This window comes from Orcinus orca, chromosome 19, assembly GCF_937001465.1.
Source record: "Orcinus orca chromosome 19, mOrcOrc1.1, whole genome shotgun sequence".
In the NCBI taxonomy this organism is placed as follows: domain Eukaryota; kingdom Metazoa; phylum Chordata; class Mammalia; order Artiodactyla; family Delphinidae; genus Orcinus; species Orcinus orca.
This window is the reverse complement of record NC_064577.1, coordinates 43,039,136-43,049,537: the sequence shown is the minus strand read 5'-3', so window position 1 is coordinate 43,049,537 and position 10,402 is coordinate 43,039,136. Positions and strand designations below refer to the sequence as shown.

At 42.9% G+C, this 10,402-nt stretch overlaps 1 protein-coding gene across 2 annotated transcripts in view; it reads right to left on the bottom strand.

Annotated features, from left to right (window-relative positions):
* Window positions 1-688: 688 nt before the first annotated feature.
* CWC25 (CWC25 spliceosome associated protein homolog) overlaps window positions 689-10,402 on the bottom strand; it is a 33,318-nt gene continuing 23,604 nt past the window's right edge. The window contains exons 9-11 of one of the 2 annotated variants that reach the window (XM_033411017.2): window positions 3,367-3,468; window positions 2,662-2,823; window positions 689-2,178 (exon numbers count right to left, since the gene is read on the bottom strand). In XM_033411017.2, the coding sequence (XP_033266908.1) occupies window positions 2,064-2,178; window positions 2,662-2,823; window positions 3,367-3,468 (379 nt within the window). In that variant the 3' untranslated portion in view covers window positions 689-2,063. The remainder of the gene's footprint in view (window positions 2,179-2,661; window positions 2,824-3,366; window positions 3,469-10,402) is intronic. The other variant, XM_004282708.4, reaches the window with a different exon arrangement.

The window sequence follows — 10,402 nt, the reverse complement described above, 5'->3', positions numbered from 1 at the left end:
GGCCTCCGCGCGCCTCAGAGCCCCGCGGCCGAGCGGGGAGGGGAGAAGGGCTGGGTAGGTCTCGCTGTCTACCGCGGGAGGGTCTCCCTGTTCGGGGCCCCAAAATTTAGCGTTTGGCTCTTTCCTCAACCTGACGTGCCAAGATGGCGGCGGCGCCACTGCTCCGGAGGGGAGGAGGGGCGGAGGGGCGGGAATGCGAGGAGGGTGGGACGTACCATCCCCACCCCGGGGGAGAGAGGAGGACCACAGCGAGGGGTAAAGTCCTGCCGGGAAAGGAAAGAAACGCCCCCTCGCTGCACCCAGGCGTGGATCTTCCCACTCCCCTGGGCCCCGGGGCTCGCTCCACCCGCAGGACACGCCTCCTCCCCCCAGGGCCAATGAGAGGAGCCAGCCGGGAGCCCTGGGTTTTATGAATGGGTCCCGCTCCCACCCACTGGCTGCCGACCTCCTCCCGCCAAAGGGTCCAGTTAAGGGACAGGCCGGCACCGTAAGACACCTATCCTTCGGTAGAGAATTATAATCATCTTACTCTCTGGCTCACTCGATGAAATCTTTGAGTAAACTGTCCACGGTTTGTTACATAATTCCTCTCAGACTAAGGCTCTCCATTTTATACTGGACACAAATTGCGGATCAATATTGTTCCGTATGGGAATTCGTTACTCAGCACAGGTGGCTTTTTGCACAGTTACAAAAATAAATGTAGCCTTTATTACCGATTAATAAAATAAAAGACATAATTAACCCTAGTGTAGGGAAGCAGGATAAGGTGATTAAATGCATAACGAGTGTATGTTACTTTCTCTCTGGGGAAAGACTGGGTCTTAAGCGTAACAGTGTCTGGCATCATAAGTGCTCAAAAATATAAATCCAAATTCAGTTTAAGCAGAGTTAGGAATGAGCAGAACAAGGAACCGGCCCAGCTAATGTGTGGGTCAAGAGTGCCTAGGACTTCCTGGGTCAAATGAGGGCTTCTGATAAAAGAGAAGGGAAAGGGGTAAAGACAAGGAGATGGATCCCATGAGTCTGGGTTTTTTGTTTTGTTTTGTTTTGTTTAATACCTGACTAAAAAATAATAGCAAACAACTCCTGAAAATCTAGAATTGTAATAAGATTACTACATGATAAAAGGGAAGCCATGAAATAAACAGCTTCCATTATATTTTCTTTTAAGAGCCGGGGAGCATACTGGTAGTTTGGTCCTGACTACTAAAATCATTTGACTTCAACACTGCACTGCCCACATCAGAGACTGTAAGCAGTGTAAATGGAGAGATACCCTAGATCCTATCAATAAACCCAGGCCCCTCCACAACCAGCCAGATTCCAAGAGGAAAGAAAAGCTGACCTGCCTTACTGTGTTACTGGATAACAAGATACAACGTGGTTCTATTACATAGTAAAGTCACTTACCAAACAAGATATTCTAACAAAGCTAACTACTTTTTTTTAAAGCATGTAAAAATTACACATTTCTACATATACACAATATACTTTACAGTTTGAAAGATAGTCCAAATAGTTCAACAGTTCATTTAGGGGTTTTTTTTGCATTGTTTTCTCTTCCAGATTCTTTGTCACTCCCTTGGCTCTGCCCTAATCTGACATCATCTGTCACATTATCTACTAAATCAAGTAAATGTTCGTTTACCCTGGTAAGCACAAACTATCTGGGTGACTCTGGGGAGAGAGGTTTCTGAAAGGTCCAGTCTATTCTGAGGTGGCAGAATAGGTTTGTTCACACAGGTGGAGGGAAGAGGCATAAGGGAGCCTCCTTCCAGAGCAAGATGAGTGCTCACACCTTGATGTTCCAGTGCCCACCCATTTAACAACAGTTAAGACCTGCTCTGCACCCAGCAAGTTACTGAGGGTCCCATAGAGCAGGTCACACTGGTTCTCAAAAGAAGTGGGCTGTTTTTGGAATCCATGGAGGAGAGTCACTTTGAACAGTGGTGGTTTGACATCTGTGGAAGAAGCCATTTGAACTCTTATAAAGAGAATTTTTAAGGGATCAGCAGCCTCCCTGGAAATTTCAGGAAAACCAGCAAGAGAGGGGATGGCTTTCATCTTTTCATAAAGTTCTTCTCCAGAGCTACTGAGGTTCTCTGTAGAGAGTAGATATTCCGCTTCACCCGATCTTCCAGAGAGGAGGTAGATGCACTCTCTAGCTTCATGCGGCTGGGAAGAGAAGACAGGTGAAAGTTAAGTAACATGCATTTATCAACTGGTCAACTATCTGGCAGAGTAAGAAGAAACAGGTTGCTAGCCGTAAAGCCGCTGTAGAAGCACAAGCTCTCTTAAGCCCATGTAGATAACTTTCGAGTGACTCCATCTGGAACTCAATTTTTTATAAATTTATAAGGGAAATGTATCTGTTTTGGAAAGTAAGTCCAAGCTTCATTTGAAAAAGGCTTCCTGAGCCATGAATTCTTAGGAGAAGGCCAAGGAGATTCAGTGAAAATACCAACTCACTTCTCCTCCCCTCAGATGAAAAACGTCCCACTGTCTGGCCAGAAGCTGGGAGTAGTAACAATGGTGTCTGGGGGCTGAGCTCTGCACCAACACAGAAACACTGGGAACACAATGAATGAACCAGTTGCCCAACTGCCTCCTTGGGACCATCGCCACAAAAGCTGATAGGCAGGAAAATGATGCACTCACTGGATAAACTTCCCATCCCGGGAGTCTAGCTTTTCCAGCCTCTGCTCCCGTTCATCGTCCTTAGCGTGCCTCTTGAGGATGTTCAGCCTCTCTTCCTCCCGCCACTTGGCGTTTTCCATCATCTCTTGCCGTTTTCGCTCTAGCTCCTCTGATGAGAGCTTTCTGTTGAACACAAAAATCACCCTAAGGTCTACTTCTCTCCCAGCAACAACAACAACAAATAGAGAAACACCACAGGGAGAAGAGAAACCAAGTAGGACCCCAGGTTCTCCAGCCCATGGCTCTCTTCTCTCGGAAATGCCCAGCCCAGTGCCACACTCAGCATGAGTTTCCTTCCTTCCTAATATCTTATTCAGGTGGTTGCACTCAAATTTCAAAGACTTTTAGTGAAGGATTCCATACTCTCACTCAGTAATCTCTGGAGTAATTACTCTGAAACAATAAATACAAAAAATAAACTGAGAACTAATCAGGAGCCTCAGGCTATGGCAATTATATTCCAGTTGTTTGCTCAACAACTTATAAAACAGGGGACTAAGTTCATCCATGTAACGGTTAACATCTACCACCTACCCACTAGAGGTGCTTAGAAATTCATGGACGTAGTGCATGAGTATACCACTTTAGGACTAAGCTAGAAGCAAGATGCCTGAAGAATTCAATTTAGCCTCGGACAGTAATAGGTAAGTCTTTCCTGGCACTCACTGCAAATGAAGAGCAAGAGGAGGTGATGAACCAGCTCGATCACTACCAATGTCAGACATCCAAATCCATTGCTTCTCAAATTTGTGTGATGTACTGATCCCCCTTTAAAAGGAAAAATAATTATCGGAGTTCCATAAGGGAGTGGGAGCCCAATTTTGAGAAAATTAAGATACTAAAATTTGACATTTAGTTATCTATAGCAAAATGAAAAGCCTCCCCTTCAAAAACCCCACTAACTAAAATACATAAAAGCACAAGAAGATGGAAGAGGAAATAACACTAAATAAGAGATGTGAACAAATTGTCAGAAGATGCAAGTGGATGAAGGAGTGGTAACCACTTTAACAGATTAGAGGAAACTGAATCCTAAGTGCCTGATACTGATCAGAAGCAAGATATTCACAATGCAAAACCCAGGAAAGGTTCAGGGACTGCAGGAACCAAGCACTTTGGAGGGTGGTGCACAGGGTTGAAAACAAAGGGACTAATTTAAGGTCTGTATAAGGAGCAATTAAGACATTCTGGGGTCCTCATGCCTGACTCGGGGAAGCCTGTGACTACTCTCCCAAACATCTACAGCAGACCCTCTAGAAGGCAGACCCTCCAGTAGTTTCTGAGAAATTGAACCACACAGAAGAATGACACCAGACAGGTACATGTAAAAGAATGAAATTAGAATATTTTCTCACATCACATAACAAAAATAAACTCAAAATGGATTAAAGACCTAAATGTAAGACAGGAAACCATAAAACTCCTAGTTTTATGGACGTGGAGTTCATCTCTCTCCACGGATACATGAGGAATACATCTATAAATACAACAATTCTCACAGAACACTGGCTGAAAACTAGCAGAAGACCTTGGACGCCAGAAAGGACTATAAAGATCCCTGCATAACTGGGTAGGATGGAAAAAAAAGAAGGGAGAAGGAGGAGGAAAGGAAGCGGATGGGGACCTGCACTCTGGGGCGGGGGAGCTGAAGCAGAGGAGATAGTCCTGAATTCGGGGAAACCCCCTCTCCGACGGGAAAATCGATTGGGACAGAAGGGAAGCATTTGAGGCTGTTGGAAGAGGGTGAAGTGGCCAATCTGTGGCAGACGGGACAGAGTGAGAAATACACAGATGGTCCATACCACGGGCCTGTGTGCCCCAGACTGGGACGTGTGTTCAAAGGTGTGCAAGGGGGCTGGGAGCTGGTGCATGGGGATTGGAGAACAGGCCCAGAGTGAGAACCACTGCTGGATGTGGGAAGATGAACTGAGGAGACGAGAGGGAGGAAATCTGCAGCAGGAAATGCCTATGCAGGAAGACTGGACTGCCATGAAAGCAGGCGCTACTGCTGAGTCACATGCATGGGGAGGAGCCACTACTGTAACCTCTCTCTCCCCACACGGCCGGCGCCTGCCAATGACAATAAAAGAAGCCTGCTCAGGGCTGGCCCTCACACGCCTACTGCCGGATGCCAGAAAAACCCCGGCCGGCCGGGGCTGGCCTTCACGTGCCTTATGCTGGGCGCCAGAAAAGGCCCTCACTAGGGCCATATCTCTTGCGCTCGTGGCCGCCGGCTTCCCCGCGCATTTGGCACGGTCCGGGCTCCTGCCATCCAAGCAGTCAGACCAACTCTGTACCCCATCCTCACAGGGGCAGACCCAAGAGCTCCAAGGCAGCCTCAGGACCAGACTCCTGTGGGTAGACCACACACAGAGGTGGGGATAAAACCAAAGCTGAACCCCAGGGACAGGGTAACTAAGGAAGAAGATTGAAAATCTTTCCATCAGCATACAAGCTGCAGATTAAATCCCCAGGATCAGCTAGGTAGACCCTGCATCTATGGAATATCTGAGTAGACAATGAGTGTTTCCCACAAATGAAAACGGTCTAGCTCTGGCAGCTGTGGACTTTAAGGGCAAGCACACACAGGAACTGGGCCAGATCAGAGTCTGAGTGGTGCTCACAGGGCCCACAGCAGGTCCAGAGACCAGCCCAGAGGCAGAGGAGCCTCTTGGGGAGTCAGAGGTGGGCTGTGGCTCATGGCATGTGCAAGGACACTTACAGCAGAGACCCCAGGGAAACATAATTATTACTATTAATTTTATTATGTTTTGATTCATTCTGTTGTTGGTTCTAGCTTTTTTTTCGGTTTCTTTTTCTTTTCTTTTTTTGTTGTTGCTTTCGTTTTTTTTCAGTCTTTTGGGATCTCCATGTTTTATTACATATTTTTATTGTTTATTTTTATTTTCTATCCAATTTTATTTTTACTTTGCTCTTCTGCTGTTCTGTGTTCTTTCCTTATTTTTTCCTTCCTCATTTTCTTTTTCTTTTTTGAATCTTTTCATTTCTACTTTGTTTTTCTGTCGTCCTGTGTTTTTTCCCTTTTTATTTTCTTTCATCATTATTATTTTTTAATCGCTTTTATCGGTTTGTTCTGTTTCCTTGCTTTACTCCTCAGCTGGCACACTGCTTTGGTTTTGTTTTTAGATCATGTGTTTTTGTTAGTTTTAATCCTAATTGTTTGATTTCATTTTTGAGTTCTTCTCTTTGTCTGGTTCTCCTGCTTTTTGTTTTATTGGGCTCTGTTTTTGTTTCTTTTACATGAGGGTTTCTGCTTTTGTTTGATTTTGTTTTTACCATTTCTCCAGGGTTTTGTCTTTTTCTTTAATATATTTTCTATTTTATTGTTTTATATTTCTGTTTCTATGTTGCTTTTCTGTTGTTCTGTCTTCTTTCCCCTTTCTCTCTCTTCTTTTTTTTATATCACTTTTTGTCGGTTTGTTTCGTTTCTTTGCTTCGTTCTTTGGTTGGTGCTCTGCTTTGGTTTTGTTTCGGGGCTTCTGTCAGCTTTCTTGTTTGATTTCGTTCTTGGGTTCTTTTGTTTGTCTGGTTGTTACCTTGCTTTTTGATTTATTTAGTTCTGTTCTTGTTTCTTTTGTGTGTGTGTGTGTTTCCTTGTTTCTGTTTGTTTGATTTTGCTGTTCACCATTTGTCTGGGGTTTTATTAGTCTATTTTTTAATCCCCTTTATTGCTGGGATGAGCGACTTGCGGGGTCTTGGTCCTTCAACCACAAGTCGGGCCTGGGAGTCTGGAGTGGGAGCACCAAGTCCAGGATGCTAGACCAGTAGAGAATTCCTGGCCCCAGGGGAGATTAACCGCTGAGAGCTCCCTCTCACGGAGGCCTCTATATGAATCCAAGACCTGGCTCCACCCAACTACCAGCTGCTCCCAGTGCTGGATGCATCACACCAAAAAACAAACAAGACAGGAACAAAAACCCACCCATTAGCACAGAGACTACCTAAAGTCATACTAAGCTCACAGACACCCCAAAACACACCACCTGACACGGCCCTATGCAGCAGAGGGAAAAGACTCAGCTCCACCCACCAGAACGCAGGCACCAGGCCCTCCCATTAGGAGGCCTACACAAGACACTGGACCAACTCCACAACCGGGGGCAGAGAACAGGAGCAAGAGGAACTACAACCCTGCATCCTAGGGAAAGGAGACATCAAATACTGTAAATTGGACAAAATGAGAGGACAGAGAAATATCGTACAAAGAAGCAAGATAAAAACCCACAAGACCAAATAAATGAGGGGGAAATAGGCAAACTACCTGAAAAAGAATTCAGAGTAATGATAGTAAAGATGATCCAAAATCTTGGAAATAGAATAGAGAAAATATAAGAAACCTTTAACAAGGACCTAGAAGAACTAAAGAGCAAACAAACAGTCATGAACAACACAATAACTGAAATTAAAAATACTGCAGAAGGAATCAATAGCAAAATAACTGAGGCAGAAGAACGGATATGTGAGCTGGAAGATAGAATGGTGGAAATAACTGCTGCACAGCAGAATAAAGAAATAATGAAAAGAATGGAGGCCAGTCTCAGAGACCTCTGGGACAACATTAAGTGCACCAACATTCGAATTATAGGCATCCCAGAAAAAGAAGAAAAAAAGAAAGGGTCTGAGAAAATATTTTAAGAGATTATGGTTAAAAACTTCCCCAACATGGGAAAGGAAATAGTCAATCAAGTCCAGGAAGCACAGGGTCCCACAAAGATTAAAGCCAAGGAGAAACATGCCAAGACACATATTAATCAAACTAACAAAAACTAAAAACACAAAGAGAAAATATTAAAAGCAGCAAGGGAAAAGCAACAAATAACATACAAGGGAATCCCCATAAGGTTAACAGCTGATCTTTCAGCAGAAACTCTACAGGCCAGAAGGGAGTGGCAAGATATATTTAAAGTGATGAAAGGGCAAAACCCACAACCAAGATTACTCTACCCAGCAAGGATCTCATTCAGATTTGACGGAGAAATCAAAAGCTTTACAGAGAAGCAAGAGTTGAGAGAATTCAGCACCACCAAACCAGCTTTACAACAAATGCTAAAGGAACTTCTCTAGGCAGGAAACACAAGAGAAGGAAAAGACCTACAATAACAAACCCAAACAGTTAAGAAAATGGTAATAGGAACATACATATCGATAACTGGCTTAAATGTAAATGGATTAAATGCTCCAACCAAAAGACATAGACAGGCTGAATGGATACAAAAACAAGACCCATATATATGCTGTCTACAAGAGACCCACTTCAGACCTAGGGACACATACAGACCGAAAGTGAGGGGATGGAGAAAGATATTGCATGCAAATGGAAATCAAAAGAAAGCTGGAGTAGCAATACTCATATAAGACAAAATAGACTTTAAAATAAAGACTATTACAAGAGACAAGGAAGGACACTATATAATCATCAAGGGATCACTCCAAAAAGAAGATATAACAATTGTAAATATCTATGGACCCAACATAGGAGCACATCAATAAATAAGGCAAATGCTAACAGCCATAAAAGGGGAACTCAACAGCAACACAATAATAGTAGGTGACTTTAACACCCCACTTACACCAAAGGACAGATAATCCAAACAGAAAATAAATAAGGAAACACAAGCTTTAAATGACACAATAGACCAGATGGACTTAATTGATATTTATAGGACATTCCATCCAAAAACAACAGAATACACTTTCTTCTCACGGGCACGCATAACATTCTCCAGGACAGATCACATCTTGGGTCACAAATCAAGCCTCGGTAAATTTAAGAAAACTGAAATCGTATCAAGCATCTTTTCCGACCACAATGCTATGAGACTAGATATCAATTACAGGAAAAAAACCTGTAAAAATACAAACACATGGAGATTAAACAATATGCTACTAAGCAACCAAGAGATCACTGAAGAAATCAAAGAGGAAATCAAAAAATACCTACAAACAAATGACAATGAAAACAAAACAACCCAAAACCTATGGGCTGCAGCAAAAGCAGTTCTAAGAGGGAAGTTTATAGCAATACAATCCTACCTCAAGAAACAAGAAACATCTCAAATAAACAACCTAAGCTTACACCTAAAGCAATTAGAGAAGGAAGAACAAAAAACCTCCAAAGTTAGCAGAAGGAAAAAAATCATAAAGATCAGATACGAAATAAATGAAAATGAAATGAGGGAAACAATAGCAAAGATCAATAAAACTAAAAGCTGGTTCTTTGAGAAGATAAACAAAATTGATAAACCATTAGCCAGACTCATCAGGAAAAATAGGGAGAAGACTCAAATCAACAGAATTAGAAATGAAAAATAACAAATGACACGGCAGAAATACAAAGGATCATGAGAGACTACTACAAGCAATTATATGCCAATAAAATGGACATCCTGGAAGAAATGGACAAATTCTTAGAAAAGTACAACCTTCCAAGACTGAACCAGGAAGAAACAGAAAACATGAACAGACCAATCACAAGCACTGAAATTGAGACTGTGATTAAAAACCTCCCAACAGGGGCTTCCCTGGTGGCGCAGTGGATAAGAATCTGCCTGCCAATGCAGGGGACATGGGTTCGATCCCTGGTCTTGGAAGATCCCACATGCCGTGGAGCAACTAAGCCTGTGCACCACAACTACTGAGCCTGCACTCTAGAGCCCGCGAGCCACAACTACTGAAGGCCACATGCCTAGAGCTTGTGCCCCGCAACAAGAGAAGCCACAATAAGAAGCCCATGCACCGCAACGAAGAGTAGCCCCCACTCGCTGCAGCTAGAGAAAGCCCACGCACAGCAACGAAGACCCAACACAGCCACAAATAAAAAACAAATACATAAATAAATTTATTTAAAAAAACCACAAAACCTTCCAACAAACAAAAGCCCAGAACCCGATGGCTTCACAGGCGAATTCTATCAAACATTTACAGAAAAGCTAACACCTATCCTTCTCAAACTCTTCCAGAATGTAGCAGAGGGAGGAATACTCCAAAACACAGTCTATGAGGCCACCATCACCCTGATACCAAACCCAAAGATGTCACAAAGAAAGAAAATTACAGGCCAATATCACTGATGAACATAGATGCAAAAATCCTCAACAAAATATTAGCAAACAGAATCCAATAGCATATTAAAAGGATCGCACCCCATGATCAAGTGGGGTTTATCTCAGGAATGCAAGGATTCTTCAATATACGCAAATCAATCAATGTGACATACCATATTAACAAACTGAAGGATAAAAACCATAGGATCATCTCAGTAGACGCAGAGAAAGCTTTTGACAAAATTCAACACCCATTTATGATAAAAACTCTCCAGAAAGTGGGCATAGAGGGAACCTACCTCAACATAATAAAAGCCATATGTGACAAACCCACAGCCAACATCATTCTCAATGGTGTAAAACTGAAAGCATTTCCTCTAAGATCAGGAGCAAGACAAGGGTGCCCACTCACACCACTATAATTCAAAATAGTTTTGGAAGTTTTAGCCACAACAGTCAGAGAAGAAAAAGAAATAAAAGGAATCCAAATTGAAAAAGAAGTAAAAATGTCACTGTTTGCAGATGACATGATACTATAGACAGAAAATCCTAAAGATGCCACCAGAAAACTACTAGAGCTAATCAATGAATCTGGTAAAGTAGCAGGATACAAAATTAATGCACAGCAATCTCTTGCA